Source organism: Muscardinus avellanarius (genome assembly GCF_963383645.1).
Source record: "Muscardinus avellanarius genome assembly, chromosome: 19".
In the NCBI taxonomy this organism is placed as follows: Eukaryota; Metazoa; Chordata; class Mammalia; order Rodentia; family Gliridae; genus Muscardinus; species Muscardinus avellanarius.
The window spans coordinates 35737209-35756014 of NC_137805.1; the positions used below are offsets into that span (position 1 = coordinate 35737209).

Here is an 18806-nt window from a genome sequence, read left to right on the forward strand (position 1 = left end):
CCAAGTCATACCCCCAGTCCTTTTCTTAATTTTATTTCGTATTTGGAAACAGGGTCTCATCAGGTTGCTGAGAGCCTTGCTATGTTGCCGAGGCTGGCTTTGAACCTGCGATCTTCCTGTCTCCGCCTCCCAAGTCCTGGGATTACAAGCGTGCGCCACCACGCCCGGCTTTGGAAAGCTCTTCTTTACTGATGCCCTTTATCTCTTCCCTCCCGCTCCATTCCTCCTTTTTCCCTGCCCAGAACACAAAAGTGGTGGCTAGTAATCATCTTGTGATGATGAGGCAACCCGAATATTGGAAGCCATTGGTCATGAAGAGCGAGCAGAGATAAAGGCTCCAAGTATCTGATGACCTATCCAACCAGCCCGGGTCCACCTAACGATGTCCCTTCATGGGACGGGAGAAGTACATCCTGCTTCCTGTGTAAGCCATCTCCATGACTCTGAGTCTTCCTAGGAAAAGATAACTCCCAGGATCACCAGCTGGCCTCCGAGGCTGCGCAGGTGCTCTCTCCTAGCTAAATGTCGTCATCCTCTGGTGCGTAGGAAAATCCCAGGAATGCGCTTGAGGCCCCAGAGCTGCTGGCCACGGCGTCCGGGGTGCAGCCGATGGACTTGGACACGGCTTCCTGGGTGAACTCTGGGTCAAAGTGTTTCAAGTCAGCAGGTCCTGCCTGTTAATATAAGCCAGCAATGAGAAGGGGGCACCGGGGTCAGAGCTGCCAAAGGAAGCCAAATGCCTCCAGGTGATCAGTTATTTTATTTTTGTACTGGAGATGGAACTCAAGGTCATCCTACCTCTGAGCTGCACTCCCAGCCCATTTATTCATTCATTCATTCATTCATTCATTTAGTGCATGTGTGTGGTGCTGGGAATGGAACCCATGGGCTTTCTACCTCCGGGATACACCCCCCCCAGACCTATTTTATTTTTTATTTGGAGACAAGTTCTCACTAGATTGCTGAGAGCTTCACTAAGTTGCTAAGACTGGCTTCAAACCTGTGGTCTTGCTATTTCAACTTTCCAAGTACTGGGATTATAAGCATAGTCCACCACCCAACTTATTTTTTTATTTTAAGACAGAGTCTCAGCCAGGCATGGTGGCACACACTTGTAATCCCAGCACTTGGGGAGGTTGAGACAGGAGGATTGTAGGTTGGAGAACAGCTTCAGTAAATAGTGAGACTTTCATCAACCTAGCTGTTTCAAAATAAAAATAAAATAAGTCTGGAGGTGTAGCTCAGAGGTATAATGTCCGTGGGTTCAACCCCCAGGGCCACAAAAACAAACAAAAAACCCCAGAATCTTGCTGGGTATGATGGCGCACGCCTGTTATCCTAGTACTTGGGTGTGCGAGACAGGAGGATCTCAAGTTTGAAGCCAGCCTCAGCAATTTAGCAAAGCTGTCAGCAACATGGCAAGACTATTTCCAAATAAAAATAAAATATGGAAGCTGGGCATGGTGGCGCACGCTTGTAATAACAGCATTTGGGAGGCTGAGTAAAACAGGAGGATCACGGTTCACGGACAGTCTCAGCTACCTGGTGAGGCCCTTTGCAACTCAGCGAGACCTGTTTCAAAATAAAAAATAGGGCTGGGGGTATAGCTCTGAGGTAGAATGCTCTTGGGTTCCATCCCCAGTACCATGAAATGAATGAGTGAATAAATGAATACATAAAACCAAAAATAAAAAGGGCTGGGGTTGTAGCTAACTCAGAGGTAGAATACCTCTGGGTTCACTCCCCAGTACCACAGGAAGGAAGGAAGGCAGGAAGGAAGGAAGGAAGGAAGGGGAAGGGAAAGGAGGGAGGGAGGACGGAAGGAAGGAAGGGAGGAAAGGAGAAGGGGAAGGGAGGGCAGGGGAGGGGAGGGGAGGGGAAGGGAGGAAGTCTGCCAACAGTGGTCTCCCTTGAGTAGTGAGATGCTACGTATTTCTCCACCGTTGCTTTCAGATTCTCTGTTTCACACAATTTCTACAAAGAACGCATGCCATTTTTGTTATCAAGGCGAGTCTAAAGATCTCTCTCCAGGGTGTGGCTCTGCCTGGGTGCTTCGTGACACAGAGCACTTTACATGCCGCGAAGGCTCTGCCCAGGGTCAGTGGTGCTGAAGAGGAAGACGCCGAGGAGCCGCAGCAAGGCGCATCCCAGGTGCCGAGCTAGCAGGCAGGGCTTGGGGCTGCTAGAGCCAGCACCACCTGTCATCTAGCAAGAGGCCTCTCGGACCCTCATTGGCCCACCTGCATAAAGAGAGCTGGCCCAGCCGGGCGTGGTGGCGCACGCTTGTAATCCCCGCGCTTGGGAGGCAGAGACAGGAGGAATAGGTCTGGGAGTGTATCCCGGAGGTAGAAGGGCTTCCAGGTACCCTCCACGCCCCCACCAGCCCTGGGAACCCAGAATCCAAAGTTGGACCCCTGTGACGGCTTACCACATTTGGGTTGAAGGGCGGAGTCAGCCTTTTGTGGTACAAGTCATCCCAGTTTATGGGACTGAAGAACACATGGTTTTTGATCTCCAGCTGCGGGAAGAAGGTGCTGATCAGAAGCGGCCCGTCCCTCGGCGGCTGCCCCGTCCCACCCCCACATCCTCCAGAGCCCCGCTGCAGCAGCTACTGGCTGTCGACTGGACATTTCCTTGCGGTTCTGGCTCGTGTCCTGGGACGAGAGAATTCTGAAGCAGCCAGGCCTCTGCCTCCACCATCATCCAGACCCAGACCCTTTTCCCAACAGAGAGTATCCACAACTATTTATTGCGCTTCTACACCGTGCTAGGCTCCGGAGATGTGTCCGGGAACAAGGTTGCAGAACAAGATTGGCTCTCGGAGGGGCAGGAGAGAAGCGGGCCTCTGGGGGAGCGTGAGAACCCCTGTCCGCCATACACTGCATCGGTGCATCCTGAGTCTTCCAGAAAACACCCAGAGCAATAAACAAAATCAACTTACTTAAGGGAAGATCGAGAAAGAAAAGTTGCCAGTTCCTGGAGCCCAAGGATCTGGGACTCAGCAGGGGCTCCCTTCTCCACTTCTTCCCTAATGGACCCCCCCCAACCCCGCAGCAGGGCCCTTTCCCCTCTCCGTGTTTCTCAGGGAGCGAGTCTCCACATTGCCGGGTGAACTGTTTTTTAAAGAACCAGATCCAAAATATCTCCAGCAGAATACCCGAGACACCGGCAACTCATGTCGCCTCTAAATTGCGGTACTGGGTGGGCGGGGATTTTTTTCTGGTTACCCTTTGGTACTTTCTGAATTTTCACCTATGTGAATAAATAACTTATCTTAAAAGCCACGCATATGCTTTAAGATGCCACCTTCCCCTTGGAATGAGGGGAGTCTATCTTTAGAGACCTCGGTTCTTTAAGCCAGGCAAAGGTAGTAAGCCCATGCCCGCCATGTCATGATTCGAGTATCTAGCATGTGGGGCTTGAGCCCAGTGGCGTTCTACCCCTGAACTACACCCCTAGCCCTTTTCATTTTTATTTTGAAACAGGATCTAAGCTCCTGAGATCTCACTAATGTGCTGCGGCTGGCCTCAAACGCGTGGTCCTTTTGTCTCAGCATCCCGAGTACTGGGATTCCAGGCATGCACCACTGTGCCCGGCTTAAAGAGCGTGAACTTGTTAAGGGAGTGAACTATATTGTTATTTATCTTTATATCTCAAGTGCCCCGCCTATGCTCAGATGTGTGTGTGTGTGTGTGTGTGTATGTGTATGTGTGTATACACCCAGATATTTGTGAGTAGGAAGTCCAGTCTACCCTCTGCACAGAAGCCAGAGGAATCTTTTAAAAACCACAAAGCCAGGAATAGTGGCACATACCTATAATCCCAGTACTTGGAGGCTGAGGCAGGAGGATCTCACATTCGAGGCCAGCTTTAGCAGTTTAAAGAGGCTCCTTAGCAACTTAGTAAGACCCTGCTTCAAAAAAAAAAAAAAAAAAAAGAGCAGGGCGTGGTGGCGCACGCTTGTAATCCCCGCGCTTGGGAGGCGGAGACAAGAAGAGGCTCTTGGGAGGCGGAGACAAGAAGAGGCTCGTGCTGGTTTGGAGCCAGCCTTGCTGGCTTAAGAGACCCTGTTTCCAAATGAAAAGGTTAAAAAATAGGTCTGGGAGTATAGCCCGTGGGAGCGTAGCCTGGAGGTAGAAGGGCTTCCAGGAACCCCAGTACCACAAAAAAAAAAAAAAAAAAGGGCTTGGAGGTGTAGCTCAGAGATAGCACCAGGGAGGGAGGGAGGGAGGGAAGCTATCACACCGCTCCTCTGCTCTTTCCCACCTCGGGACTTCGCCACATCTAGGTGCCTTGGCCCAGCCCGCTTCGAGGCCCCTGCTCCTCTTCCAAGTCTCAGCGCCACAGTCCCCGAGGGCGGCCCGCCTGGCCCCGCCAGTGGGAACCGTCCCTCCTCTATTACTGTCCGTCTCTGTTCATTGTTCATTTCCTTCCTGATTCTTATCACACTCTGTGATAATTGTATAGAATCATTGTTCTTTGTTAGATGCCTCTTGCCCCCCAGTGTGTGTGTGTGTGTGTGTGTGTTACTGAAGATTAAACCCAAGACATTCTACCTCTGAGCCACAACCCCCCCACCAATGATTTTCTTTTCTTTTTTTTGGTACTGGGGATGGAACCCAGGGGCATTCGACCTCCGAGCTACACCCCCTGCCCTATTTTTTTATTCTCTTTTTTGAAACCGGGTCTCACTGACTTGCAGAGGGCCTCACTAAGTAGCTGAGGCTGTCCGCAAACCGTGACCCTCCTGTCTCAGCCTCCCGAATGCTGGGATTAAAAGCGTGCGCCACCACGCCCGGCATGATTTTCTTATTTTAAAACAGGGTCTCGCAAAGTTGCTGAGAACCTTGCTAACTTGCCGAGGCTGTTCTCAAACCTGCGATCCTCCTATCCCAGCCTCCCAGCGTACCAGGATTCCAGGCCTGCACCGCCACACCTGGTTTTCTTAAGCTTAATAAGGGCAGAGACCCTAGCACCTAGCTCAATGCCTGGCACATAGTAGGTGCTCAGTAAATACTGGTTGACACAAAAGAACTGGTCAGCTAAGGAAAGCAGTCAGTCAAGAGCAGTGCTGGGTTTCCAGACATTCGCATCAGCAGGCCTGGTTCCGAAGGGCAGCCGGAGGTCCGCGCGGCCAGCGGGTCACCTACGAAGTCCGCCTTGGAGCCCAGCCGCTGCCTGTGGTCCTTGTGGAGAAGGCCTTGCAGCAGGTCGCAGGCGGCCACCGTCCGGCCCCCAGGGATCTGTAGCGGCTCGTGCAGAATGTTCTCGTACATTTGGGACACGTCTTGGCTGTAGAAGGGTGGCTGGTAAGAGAGGGAGAAGGAGCGGGAGGATCACCCACAGGAGCGTGGAACCAGGTCTTGGGGAGTCTCGGAGCAAGCTGGGTAGTCAGGAGGATTCAGCCAGGCCCGCCATGTCTTTTGCCTCAGCACAGGGGATGGGGTGCTGGGAAGGTCACGTGGCGCTCCCCACCAGAGGATGTATGTGGCCCTCCGAGTGTGTCCCTTGTCCAGCGCTTCTCCTCTAGTTTGACACCAAGTTTATGTGTTTGTGCGGGGGTACTGGGACTGAATCCAGGGAATTCTACCTCTGAGCTACATCCCAAGCCCTTTTTATTTTTATTTTGCAACAAGATTATGCTAAATTGTCGAGGCTGGCCTCAAACCTGCCACCCTCCTGTCTCAGCCTCTCAAGTACTAGGGTCACAGGCGTGTGTCACCAAGCCCAGCTCCAAATTTGCCCCTTGACCGTCATTTATCCCAGTTTCATAACCGTCCTCCAAAAGAGGCTGCAGGTCTTCAGACGAAAAGACAAGGCTCAAAGGAGTTGAACCCCACAGTTTAGCCAGGAGAGGTGGTGCACGCTTGTAATCCCAGTGCTTGAGAGGCTGAGAAAGGAGGATCACAGTTCATAGCTAGCCTCAGCAATTGAACGAGGCCCTCTGCAACTTAGAAAGATCCTGTAATCCCTACACTTGAGAGGCTTAGACAGGAAGATCACAGGTTCGAGGACAGCCTCAGCAAGTAGTGAGACTTATCAACCTAGAAAGACTCTTTTCAAATAAGAAATAAAAATTAGGCTGGGGGGTGTAGCTTGAAGGTAGAATACCTCTGGCTTCAATCCCCAGTACCAAAATAAATTAAATAAATAAATAATAAAATAGGGCTGGGGCTGGAGCTCAGAGGTACAATGCCCCTGGGTTCAATCCTCAGTACCATAACACACACACACACACACACACACACACACACACACACACACACACACAACCTAGGAAAAGAGCCAGGCCCCCAATGACAACCAGGGTCCACCTTTCCTCCCTGCCACTCTTTTTCCACCTCCCCCACCAGATCACCAGATGGTCCTCCTCCTCCTCTTCTTTCTTCTCTTTCTCTTTCTCCTCTTCTTCCTCCTCCTCCTTCTTTTTCCTTTTTGGTATAGGGAATTGAATCCAAGCATTCTACTTTTTTTTTTTTTTTTTTTTTTGGTGGTACTGGGGTTCCTGGAAGCCCTTCTACCTCTGGGCTACACTCCCAGACCTTTTTTTTTTAACATTTTTATTTGGAAACAGGGTCTCCTAAGCCAGCGCGCACGGCTGGCTTCGAACCTGCGCAATCCTCCTGTCTCAGCCTCCCAAGCGCGGGTATTACAAGCGTGCGCCACCACGCCTGGCCGGCATTCTACTTTTAAGCTACATCCCGGCTCCCCTTTTAAAAAATTTAAAACAGGGTCTTTTTAAGTTGCTGAGGCTGGCCTCAAACCTGCAATCCTCCTGTCTCAGCATCCCAAGTACTGAGATTACAGGTGTGTGCCACCGTGCCTGGCTCAGCTGGACCTTCTCACCCCATGAAGCCTGCCCCTTACAATGCCCCTTGCCCTGCTGGTGATGGAGCCCCAGGGAAAAGCCTCCTCTGAGTGGGTCCACACAAGTAGAAGGCTAGGCAGGCAGCCTGGGATGGATTCACAATCTGTCAGGAGTTTCCCTTTCAGTAAAATCAGAACAACCTCATATCCTTCAGTGCCAGATTCCAAAGGCTGCGCTCAGGTACCCAAGACACAACGGTTTGGTATAAACTGTAAAGTGCTAAGTAACATCATTGAAAAAAACCAGAATCGTTATATTCGCTTGGCATCATCTTTTTTTTAGCCAGGGTGGAGAGACGGCTCGTTTAGTTCCCTGTGCCGAGCTCCAGCAAGCCACCCTCAGGAGACGCCCACCCTGAGCTCTCCCGAGTCCACGTCCCTGAAGACACCCCACTCACCAGGCCATGCAGCATCTCATAGAGGACCGCGCCCAGGCACCACCAGTCCACCGCCCGGTGATACGGCTCTTTACGAAGCACTTCAGGAGCCAAGTACTGTTGGGGAAACACACTTAATTGAAAGGCCCTCAGCCTCGGTTTCTACATTTATAAACAAGGCACTGGCAGGAGAACACCAGCAGGGGTCACACGTGCATGCGTGTGTTCATTCAGCACCCAGTGACCAAAGGCCTGGTACATGCAGGACCCTTTGCCAGGTGCTGGGGACACAGAGGTGGGCAGTACCGTCCTGTACAGTACATGCGTGCCCCTCATAGAAGTTTTGCCAGCCAAAAGGGTTAAGGGGGCTACAACCCTGGCTGTGATCCACTCTCCAAGCCATAACACTAGTGCAGAAATACATTGTTATAGTTCGGTAGAGTGTCCCCTAAGAGCGCAGAAATTGGTGTTCAGAGCTGACATAACTGAGTCATGAGGGTTGTAATCCCATCAGTAGATCTGGGAAGTAACTTGGTTGGGGGTGTGGCTGGGAGGCAGGTCCCTGGGGGTGTGGCCTTAGGGCTGGTGGCTTTGACCCCCCTTGCGTGCTGGCTCTCTCTGCTTCCGGCCACCGTGGTGTGAGGAGCAGAGCCGGGTGCTCTCCCTATCTGGGCTTCCTGCCCTCCTGCCCTGAGATTCCCTGGTTCCCAGCCTCACACGGTCTGAACCCCAAATCTCCAAGGAAGTTGTGAGCACATCTTCCTTCTCTAAGCTGTGTGGTCAGTCACTTTGGAGTAGAGCAGTGAGAATGTTGACTGAGGCATATGTCTAGGAACTTTTGCTGATAAGGGTGCTATTTCTAATCAGCCTGCCTGGAGAAGGCGCCTTCTTCTAATTTGCACACGAACATCTAATGGCCTCTCGGTGTCCTAGAAATAGAAGCGCCCTGGCAGCGCTCTCACAGAGCAGTGGGGAGACCAACAGAGTCCAAGTCACACATTTGTACCGGAAACCCTAGTGACAGAGGAAGGGGTCTGGGAAGAGGTGACTCTTGAGGCTACTGTGATAGATGTCTGCACGCTGTGCATCACTGCCTTGCATGAAGAGAGAGACTGAGGCAGAGCTGTGCTTTCTGCTGGACCCTGGGCTTGGTGGCATCTTAACCTGGGTCTCTGCCACTGAGGAGAGAAGTCTCAGCAATAGGCAAAGCTGTCCTGAGGGACTGTGCAGGTTGTGGAAAGCAAAGGGATACCTGAGCCCTACGTGGTGTGTGGTCTCTGGCAGGCCGTTTAGCCTCTCAGACCCTGGGTTCCCTCATCCATAAAATGGGTATGCAGAGTCTCTCCTGGGAACTTGTGTGTGTGTGTGTGTGTGTGTGTGTGTGTGTGTGTGTGTGTGTGAGAGAGAGAGAGAGAGACAGACAGACAGACAGACAGACAGACACTGGAGCCTGATCCCCACAGGGTCTCACTCAGTTGAAGAGAATCTCACTATTTGCTGAGCCTGTCTTCCAACTTGTAATCCTCCAATCTCAGCCTCCCACGCACTGGGATTACAGGTAAGCACCACCGGGCTGGGCTCTTGGGGGCTGTTTTAAAGGTACGTGCAAGTCCTTGAACCACAGGAGCAATTGTACCTACTCCTGGATATGCTCTCTGGCACCACAGCAGTGGCAGAGTCATAGGAAAAGTGATGTGTTTTTGGGCCAGGCGTCTTCTATAGGAGTCAGGGGTCCATATTGCCTGGTATTGTCAAGGAAGGGACGGCCTGGCTGTCAGGCTTTATCCCGGCCCCCACCTCACACAGACAAGAGACGTCACCTGTCCATCAGCTACCCGAGCACCAGCCCGAGGCCCAGACTTTCAAGCATACAGAGGAAGCCAGAGCTGCTTAAGTCCTGACCCGGGCCACGTGGGGAAGAGCTGCCCAGCCTGCAGCCTCAGCCCTTCCACCCTGATGTCCGTCCAAGCCACTGGGGTTCCTGGCAGGTCTAAGGTTCAAGATGGGGGGGGGGAGTTCAAGGGAAGGTCTTAACCCCAAGGCTACAGGGAGGCCTCAGCGGGACAGAGACACTTGGAGTTACTGCTGAGATCCACAGATTTTTTAACCCTCCAGGATCTCTGAGCTGTGTTGAACACTTGCAAATCCTGCTCGTAACTCTCAGGCCTGGCCCTCCTGTTGCACCTGGACTTCGGCCTGTGGGCTGTGCCGCCCAGTACAGCAGACACCGGCCACCTGTGGCTACTGAACCCTTCAAATGGCGAATCCTAACTGGGATGTGCTGCAATTGTAAAAGACATCTAGATGTCAAAGATTCAGAAAAATGATCAAATAGTTTCCCTTCTGCCTTGACGTCCTCTCCTACCCGCTCAGCCCTGCCTCGAGTTCACTCTTTTTCCACCTGGAGAACTTTCCTTCTGGCTCACCTTTAATTGTATATTAAAATGAGAATGCTTGGGGATATATTGGATTAAATAAAATATATTGTTGAAATTAATTTCACCTGTTCCTTGTTTTTTGTTTTGTTTTGTTTTGTTGAGACAGGGTCTAGTTAACATAGACAGGTCTATGTTGCTGGGTCTAGGCTTCAACTTGTGAGATCCTCCTGCCCCAGCCTACTGAATTGCTGACATAACAGTTGTGCACCGTGTTCTGGCTCTCACCTGTATTTTATTTTATTTCTTCAGTGCTGGGGATTAAACTCAAGGCCTTGCACATGCCAGACAAGAATTCTACCATTGAGCTACAACAACCCCAGCCCTGTCGTGTGTGTGTGTGTGTGTGTGTGTGTGTGTGTGTGTGTGTGTGTGATGCTGGGGATGAACCCAGGGGGATTCTACCTCCAAGCTACACCCCCAGCCCTACTGTTTATTCTTTATTTGGAAACAGGGTCTCACTAAGTTGTGAAGGGCCTCACTAAGTAGCTGAGGCTGGCCATGAACCCGGATCCTCCTGTCTCAGCCTCCCAGGTACTGGGATTACAAGTGTGCGCCAACACCCGGCAGCCCTGTCTTTTTACTTAAAAATAAAGAAATAAGATATATATATAGGGCCGGGCATGGTGGCGCACGCTTGTAATCCCTGAGCTTGGGAGGCGGAGACAGGAGGATCGCGCTGCCACGCTGGTTTGAGAGACCCTGTTTCCAAATAAAAAATATAAAATAGGTCTGGGAGTGTAGCCCGGAGGCAGAAGGGTTTCCAGGAACCTCAGTACCACCAAAGGGAAAAAAAAAAAAAAAAGCTGGGCATGGTTGCACACGCTTGTAATCCCAGCATTCGGGAGGCTGAGACGGGAGGATTGCGGTTCGTGGACAGCCTCAGGAACTTAGTGAGGCCCTCTGCAACTTAGTGAGACCCTGTTTCAAACTAAATAATAAAAAATAGGGCAGAGGTGTAGCTCGGAGGTTGACTGTCCCTGGGTTCCATCCCAGACCTGAAAAAAAAAAAAAATATATATATATATATATAGTGTTTGTAGTGCTGGGAATTCAACCCAGTACTCCACCTCTGGCCTGTTTTAGTTTTTATTTTGATATGAGGGTCTTGCTATTATCACATAGCCTTAAACCTGTGATCCTCTTTTCTTAGTCTCCCAAGTACTGGGATTATAGGTGCGTACCACTGTACCCAGCTACTTTTTAAATATGGCTGCTGAAATTTTTTAAACTATGTATGTGGTTTGAATTTTTATTTCCACTGGGGGCCACTGCTGCGGAGCTGCACCTGAGCTGGCCAGGTCCAGCCACCCCCAGAACCAGCACCCCTCTCTCTTTCTGCCTTGAGAGCCTCTCCTTCCGGGGGAGGAGACCAAGGCTTGATGCCCAGCTGGCTCAGGGGAAGTTCCTGGGCGGGTGGGAAGTGTCCCCAGCTGTAGCCTCTTGGCTCTGTTTGGGAGCTCGGGCCTCAGCCATCATGGCCTGCCCCTCCCGGTCGGTCGCCATTGCTTACCTCAGGGGTGCCGCAGAAGGTGGACGTGGTCTCTTCGGGCTCGACACCTTCTTTGCAGAGACCAAAATCAGTCAGCACTACATGTCCCTGAGGACGAGAGACAGAGGACGAGAGACAGGTGGAGCTAAGCCCAGGGATGTTTAGTCCTGATCCCAAAGCCCAGAACCCACCCCCAGGCAGCGGGTCTGATGTCCAGACAGGCTGGAGGCTCCGCTCAGGCCCAGGGCTCCTAGACCGGATGCCACAAATACCGCAGGGCACCAGGTAGGGACATGGCATTGTACTGTCTTCCCCAGGTCATTACAGACTCAGACCCGTGCTTACAACAGCAGCAGCCCTAGGATGTCCTTGTTGGCCAGCAGCCCCCAGGAGGCAGGGCTGGCACTCAGAAAGCAAACACATCCGGGGCAGCTGGGCGGGAGGGTGGAGTGGGTGGATACCGCGGAGCTCCGCTCAGACCCCCTGCTGGGTCTGCCAAGCCCATCCCTCCTGGGACCTTGCCCCCTCCCTAGGGGCAATTCACGCCCTGTGACAGGTTGATGCACAGCCCCCTTCCCTCAACCTGGGACAATCCTAAAGCCCCACCTGGCTTGGACCCTCCCTGTGAGGTCAGCTGGGACCTCACTCCCAACCACACTGCAGCCGAGCTTCTTCTTCTATCAGACCCTGTCTCCTTCACCCCTTTAAAACTGTACCTCTTGAGAGTGCCCCCCAGTAAACCTTCTGCACTTACCTCTCCAGCTCAGTCTGTTTCTAGGGAACCTGGTCCAAGACACAGGTCTACAGAATCTACTTGCCCCCACCTGGCTACATCCCCGCCCCATACAACTCTTGCGTACACACACATGCACACCGATATACATGCACACACAGCCTGCTATGTCCATAGTGTGCATATACTTAGGTATACACATGCACACACATATGCACACACACAGTTTCCTATGTGCACAGTGCGCATATACATGGGTGTACACATGCACACATACAGGAGTGTACCTTTACCCATATGCATACATTGACAAGGTAGGTACACAGATACATGGTCATGCACACACATACACACCAACCTGGCAGTCCAAGAGAATGTTCTCTGGTTTTAGGTCCCTGCAAAAAATAAGGGAAATCAGCCTGGTGGAACCTCAGCTACGGAGTCAGACAGTTGGGAATCCCAGGTCTTGCTGGGAGGACTGTTCCGGGAGCCTTCCAGAGAGAAAGCCCCGGGAGGCTTGGCAGTTGTCTCTAGGAAGCAGGGCGCCCCATCCTACCCCAGCTCTCGGGCCCTTCTCAGACAAGGGACCAGGCCCACTGGGATTCCTGGGCCCACACAAGCCCTGGCTGCGGGAGCCGGAAGGGCCCGGGCCTGGCCTGAGCTGCAGGCCCTCCTTACCTGTAAATAATGTTGAGCGAGTGCAGGTAGCCGATGGCGCTGGCCACCTCGGCCGCGTAGAACCGGGCCCGGGGCTCCAGGAACCTGCGCTCCCGCTGCAGGTGGAGGAAGAGCTGAGGGGAAGGAGGCGCGTGAGGGCGGCCCTGGCTCCTGCTGCTGGAGCCCACGGGAAGGGCCCACGTGACCCCAGCTCAGCCCTGGCGCGGTCACCCCGACCCGAGCTGCTGAGTACTTGCTCAGACCTAAAGCACGTGCAGCCCCACCCAAAGCATCAACAGGAGCAGAGGCATTGATTAGGCACCTACTGTGTGTTTCATTGATTAGGCACCTACTGTGTGTTTTGGGCTCCAAGTCAGGTCCTTCTTACATCTCTTATTTAATCCTCACGACAACTCTTTTCTTTCTTTTTTTGATACTGGGGATTGAACCTAGGGGCTTTCTACCTCCAAACCACACCCCCAGCCCTTTTTATTTTTTTGTTTTGAAACAGGGTCTTGCTAGTTTGCCGGTAGTCTTACTACACTGCTGAGGCCGGCCTTGACCCTGTGATCCTCTTGTCTCAGCCTCCCAAGTACTGGGGTTAGAGATGTGAGCCACCACACCCGGCTCTTACGACAATTGTCAAGGTATCAACTATGATGGCAGTGTCGTGGAAGAGGACCGGCCAGAAGAGCTAGGGGACCTGCCCACTGCCAGGCAGCTCAGAATTGACAGGGCTGGGATTTGAAACTGGGTGGTTCAAAGATGTGCCTTTCCTCCAACCCAAGCCGTAAGATGAATGACTGTGGGCCCACTGAATGGTGTATTTTGTTGGCCTGTGAAGCCTTGTACTTAGTAATGCAGGACAGAAACTTCCCTCTTGGCACTGGACTGAAAGGCATCCGGTGACAGGTTAAATCTGGGGTCACTGAGGGGATCCCGCTACGTTCTGCCATCTTGCCCAGGCCCAGCTGGTCTCAGGCGTGTTCCTGGGTCTCTCACTGGGTGGCTATGGCTCGGTTCACAATAGTGACAGGTTACCCTGTGGCCTATGGTGTATAATGGGAGCACTGGAAACCTTGACCTCAGCGCCTCTCTTAGCTTTGACCTTCCTTAGCATTGACCTACCCGGGTCTATTGAAGAGAGGCTGTGGGCACCTTTGTGGGAAAAAAAAAAAAAAAGCCAGGTGTGGTGGCGCACGCTTGTAATCCCCGCACTTGGGAGGCAGAGACAGGAGGATCACGCAGCTTCGAAGCCAGCCGCGCTGGCTTAAGAGACCGTTTCCAAATTTAAAAAATATAAAAATAGGTCTGGGAGTGTAGCCCAGAGGTAGAAGGGTTTCCAGGAACCCCAGTACCACACACACACACACACACAAAAAAAAAAAAAAAAAAAAAAAAAAAAGCAACATGGCCAGAAGTCAGGCAGGCCTGTATCAAAAGCCTGCTGTGGAGAGCAGGGCATGGTGGCGCACACATGTAATCCCAGGACTTGGGAGGCTGAAACAGGAGGATCGCAGGTTAGAAGCCAGCCTCAGCGATTTAGTGAGACCTTGCTTGAGAACAACAACAAAAAAAAAAATATATATATAATCAGGCCGGGCGTGGTGGCACACGCTTTGTAATCCCCAGTACTTGGGAGACTGAGATAGGAGGATCTGGGTTCGTGGCCAGTCTCAGCCACTTAGTGAGGCCCTCTGCAACTTAGTGAGACCTGTTTCAAAATAAAGAATAAAGCCGGGCATGGTGGCGCATGCTTCTAATCCTAGCATTTGGGAGGCTGAGACCAGAGAATCGTGGTTCATGAACAGCCTCAGCTACTTAGTGAGGCCCTTTACAATTCAGTGAATTGTAAAGGTTTCAAAATAAAGAATAAAAAGATAGGGCTGGGGGGTACAGCTTGAGGGTAGAATACCCCTGGGTTCCATCCCCAGACCCACACAAAAAAAATAGGGTTGGGGGTTTAGCTTGGAGATAGAATGCCCCTGGATTCAATCCCAAGCACCAGAAAACAAACAAACAAATAAACAAACAAAGCCTGCCGCGGAGCGCGCGGCCTTGCGCTAGGGGTTGGCCTCCCTGAGCCTCAGTCTCTGCGTCTACATAAGCTCAGCTTGTTCGTGTTGTAAGGATGAAGGGAGATTGTCCCAGAACTCCGTACGCGGTGGGCGTGCAGGTTGGATGCCCCAGCCAGGAGCCAGCCCAGGGGCCTTTCTGCAGGCCCTCACCTCTCCCCCGTTGACATAGTCGAGCACGAAGTAGAGCTTCTCCGGCGTCTGGAAGGAGTAGCGCAGGCCGACGAGGAAGGGGTGCCGCACATTCTTCAGCAGCACGTTGCGTTCCGCCATGATGTGACTCTGCTGTGGAGTCAACGGACAGGGGCCATGTCACGGCCCCTCTGATCTCAGCACAACCAGCCTGGCCTTGCTGGTGCAGGTGGTCCTGCCTCTGCCTTTCTCGTACCCCCTCCTCAAACACCCACAATGGCTCCCCATTGCCCTTGGAGCCACGCCCAGGCTCCTGGCCTAGTATTCAAGGATTAGTGTGGTCAGTCTCATCCCCAGTGATTCCCTGTGCGTACAGCTTCAGCCCTTGGGTGAGAAGCCCCTGCCCCAGAGTAAGAAGCAAAGCCTACGTGAGGACCTTATAAATGAGTCCCGCCCGGGTGTGATGACACACGTTTGTAATCCCAGCATTTGGGAGGCTGAGAAAGGAGGATCGTGGTTTGCAGACAGCCTCAGGTACTTAGTGAGGCCCTTTGCAACTCAGTGAGACTCTGATTCAAAATAAAGAATAAGCCGGGCGTGGTGGCGCACGCTTGTAATCCCCGCGCTTGGGAGGCGGAGACAGGAGGATCGTGCTGGTTCGAAGCTAGCCGTGCATACTGGCTTAGGAGACCCCGTTTCCAAATAAAAATGTAAAAATAGGTCTGGGAGTGTAGCCCGGAGGTAAAAGGGCTTCCAGGAACTCCAGTACCACAAAAAAAAAAAAAAAAAAAAAAAAACAGAATAAAAAATCAGGATGGGGGTGTTGCTCAGAGGTAGAATGCCTCTGGGTTCCATCCCCAATACCACAAAAAAAAAAAAAGAGTCCCAAGGAAAATCTTTAGGGGAGGGGGATTCTATAATTCTATATTCATGCTATTTCCCTCCCTGTATGTTCCACCCTCTTTTCAGACCACTAGAATGCTATCATCAAGGCCCGCTATGAGGCCGCCTCCTCCTGGAGACCTCCCCTCCCACCCCACGATGCCCTTCCTAGTGACAGTCCGTCTCTCTCCTGGGCTGCCCTCTCCCTCTGTCCTCCTAATGAGGTCAGTGCTAAAGGGAGTCAAGTCAGCTGAGGCCTCGAGCGGCCCAGGCTGGCGCGGCTGGAAGGGCCTTTGGAGAATATAAAGTGCGACTCCACGTTGCACGGATGGGGAGTCTGGCATCTAGACAGCGCAGGCCCATGGGGCGCTCATTTCCTATGGGAAGGCAGAGGCCGGGACTAGTCCCCTAGGTGAGGCGGCTTTGCCTGCCTGCCTTGACCAGGGCCAGCATCCTGGGCACCAGCCGGACCCCTGCAGTGACCGCCTCTGCACCCAGCCCTGGAGACCCCTTGGAGGTGGGACCCTAGGCTGGAGGTCTAGAAGTGGGAGAGGAAAGCCCTGTGCCCGAGCTCTGATACCTCTTTGTTCTTTAAGATGGACTTTTTCTGCAGCACCTTTACGGCATAGAATGTCCCATCTGACTTGCGCTTGGCCAAGAGGACCTGAAAGGAAGCCCACGTGCAAAGCCCCGGTGACCCTGGCTTCCCGATGGCAGGTGCCGGCCTCCGCCCCGACCCTGCTTCCTTCTGCGGGCGCCGGGTGAGCTCTCCGTCTGCCCGGCCCCCACGCCACTCTCACCTTCCCGTAGCTCCCTTTGCCAATGACTTTGAGGAAGTCGAAGTCTGTGGGCCGAGCACTGGGGAAAAAGAGGGGCCATGGTCAGCACTCACAAGATCAGGGCACCTGGTTCCTGAGAGCAAATCCATGGTGTGTGTGTGTGTGTGTGTGTTTTACTGGGGAGGGGATTAAACCCATGGCATTTTTACCTCTGAGCTACATTCTGTTTCCCCAGCCTTATATTATTATTATTATTATTATTATTATTATTATTATTATTATTTTATTTTTGGTGGTACTAGGGGTGGAACCCAGGGGCTTTCTACCTCCGGGCTATACTCCCAGACCTATTTTTATACTTTACTTGGAAACAGGGTCTCACTAAGTTGCTGAGAGCCTCACTAAGTAGCTGAGGCTGGCTTCGAACCTGCGCGATCCTCCTGCCTCAGCCTCCCAAGCGCGGGGATTACAAGCGTGCGCCACCACGCCCGGCTATTATTATTACTTTTTAAACAGAGTCTCACTGATTTGCTCAGGCTCTTGCTAAACTGCTGAGGGTGGTTTCAAAACTGAGGTCCTCCTGTCTCAGCCTCCCAGGCGCGCCCCACCATGCCCGGCATCCTTTTTAACTTTGGAACTGGGAAACGCAGGGACTTCCTCGCCCCCAAGAATGTCAGGTCCTCTCAGGCAAGAGAGGCTTGTACACCTGACCCCTCTTCCTGGGAGCTCACAGTCCAGTTACCAGCAGACAAGGAGGAGAGAAAACCAGGTAACTGCACTGCAGGCAGGGCGCTGGCCTCCAGACCCTGGACAGGGCCCGAGGGTGGGGAATCGCCAGTGGTGTCACCGTTGGGGGGCATTTCAGACAGAAGCTTCAGCAGGAGTAAAGGCTAAAAGATTATTGGCAGATGAAGCTGGGGGAGGGCCGGGGGCCTGGATGTCAGATGTCAGAGGGCCCGGATGTCGGCGAGAGAGCTCGGATTTGGTTCCCAAGGCGAAGGAAGCCAGCCCGGAGGGGAGTCAGTAGCAAAGCCACGCGAGACACCAGAACTCACTTTGGGTTGGCGGAAGGCCCCAGGTTGATGTTGCCATTGGCCCTGGAGGGCTGAAAACATTGAAAGAAAGAGGTGATTCGGATTGGCAAGGCTCTCCCTGCCCCTGGCCCGGGCTCGGGCCCCTCCTCCAGCATTTCTAGCAGCCTGCCTCCCTCCTTCATCTGTGTCTTTCCATCACTGCCTGTCTCCCCGCCTCCCTGCCCGCCTACCACCATCTCACCTGCTTCTCACAACAGTGTTGGGAAGCTGCTGGCTGTTAGGCCAATTGTAAAGGCGAGGAAACGGAGCTGAGAGAGGAACTCATGTCTTCATAGACAATCCCGTGACTTTTCTACCCCATCTACTTTTTTTTCCCCCCATCTACTATTTTTTCTTTTTGTACTGAGGATTGAACCCAGAGTCATCCTACCTCCCAGCGACACCCCAACCCTATTTTCCCTAATATATATATATATATATATATATATATATATATATATTTATTTGTGGTACTGGAGATTGAACCCAGGGGCATTCTCCCTCCAAGCTACACCCCAAGCCCTATTTTTTATTCTTTATTTTGGAACAGGGTCGCACTGAGTTGCAAAGGGCCTCACTATGTAGTACCACCATGCCCAGTTTATTTTTATTTTTATTTTTATTTTTATTTTGAAACAGGGTCTTGCTAGGTTGCTGAGTCTCAGCTAAGGCTGTCCTCAAACCTTCAATCCACCAGTGTCAGCCTCCCAAGTCCTGGGATTCCAAGTATATGCCATCGTGCCCAGCTCCTGTCTATTTCTCCAAGCCCTTGCCCTGCAGGGCCCCCTCCATGAGCTCACGGTGACACCGTTGTCTCAGTCTGGTCTAGGACACTCCATGGGCCCCACCGATGTCTCTATAGGTCTCCTCAGGCTTGGGAGGAGCTAAGCCACCTGGTGCTGAGTGGGAAACCAAGAACCACTCACCTGCAGGCTGGGGACCCCGGCCGGGCCAGAGGCCATTCTGCAGCCGTGATCAGGTGGGCCCTGGGGACACAGGGGAGACAGGCATGAGAGCCCCACCCAGGGCTTTAGGCACATTGCCCTCTCCTCAGCCCCGAACCCCTGCCACTGACTGAGCGGCTCACACCCCAAAGGGCCAGCGGGAGATGGTTCTAGGGCAGAACAGGCTTTATCGAGATAAAACCTGCAGAGGTTTTAGGCTAAGAGGTTTCATTCAGGAAAGGATGGAGCTCATATCTACTTACGGATTGAGGTTTGTAAGTTAATCAGAAGGGAAATTCAAATTCTGGTGGGTAGTTTGTTTGTTTTTGGTATTGGGTATCGACTCCGAGGCATTATACT

General features: G+C 52.4%; 1 protein-coding gene across 3 annotated transcripts; it reads right to left on the reverse strand.

Annotated features, from left to right (window-relative positions):
* Window positions 1–518: 518 nt before the first annotated feature.
* SGK2 (serum/glucocorticoid regulated kinase 2) lies at window positions 519–18464 on the reverse strand (the record flags this gene model as incomplete). Of its 3 annotated transcripts, none has more annotated exons than XM_080716342.1 (12): window positions 519–674; window positions 2429–2518; window positions 5151–5306; window positions 7266–7361; window positions 11193–11279; window positions 12263–12299; window positions 12583–12695; window positions 14790–14918; window positions 16231–16314; window positions 16451–16508; window positions 17485–17534; window positions 18429–18464. In XM_080716342.1, 12 exons carry the CDS (start codon window positions 18462–18464, stop codon window positions 519–521), a joined length of 1092 nt encoding a protein of 363 aa, XP_080572468.1. The 3 variants fall into 3 exon arrangements, with proteins under 3 accessions (XP_080572468.1, XP_080572467.1, XP_080572469.1); XM_080716341.1 differs by having other exon boundaries at window positions 14790–14921; XM_080716343.1 differs by lacking the exon at window positions 11193–11279 and having other exon boundaries at window positions 14790–14921.
* Window positions 18465–18806: the final 342 nt, after the last annotated feature.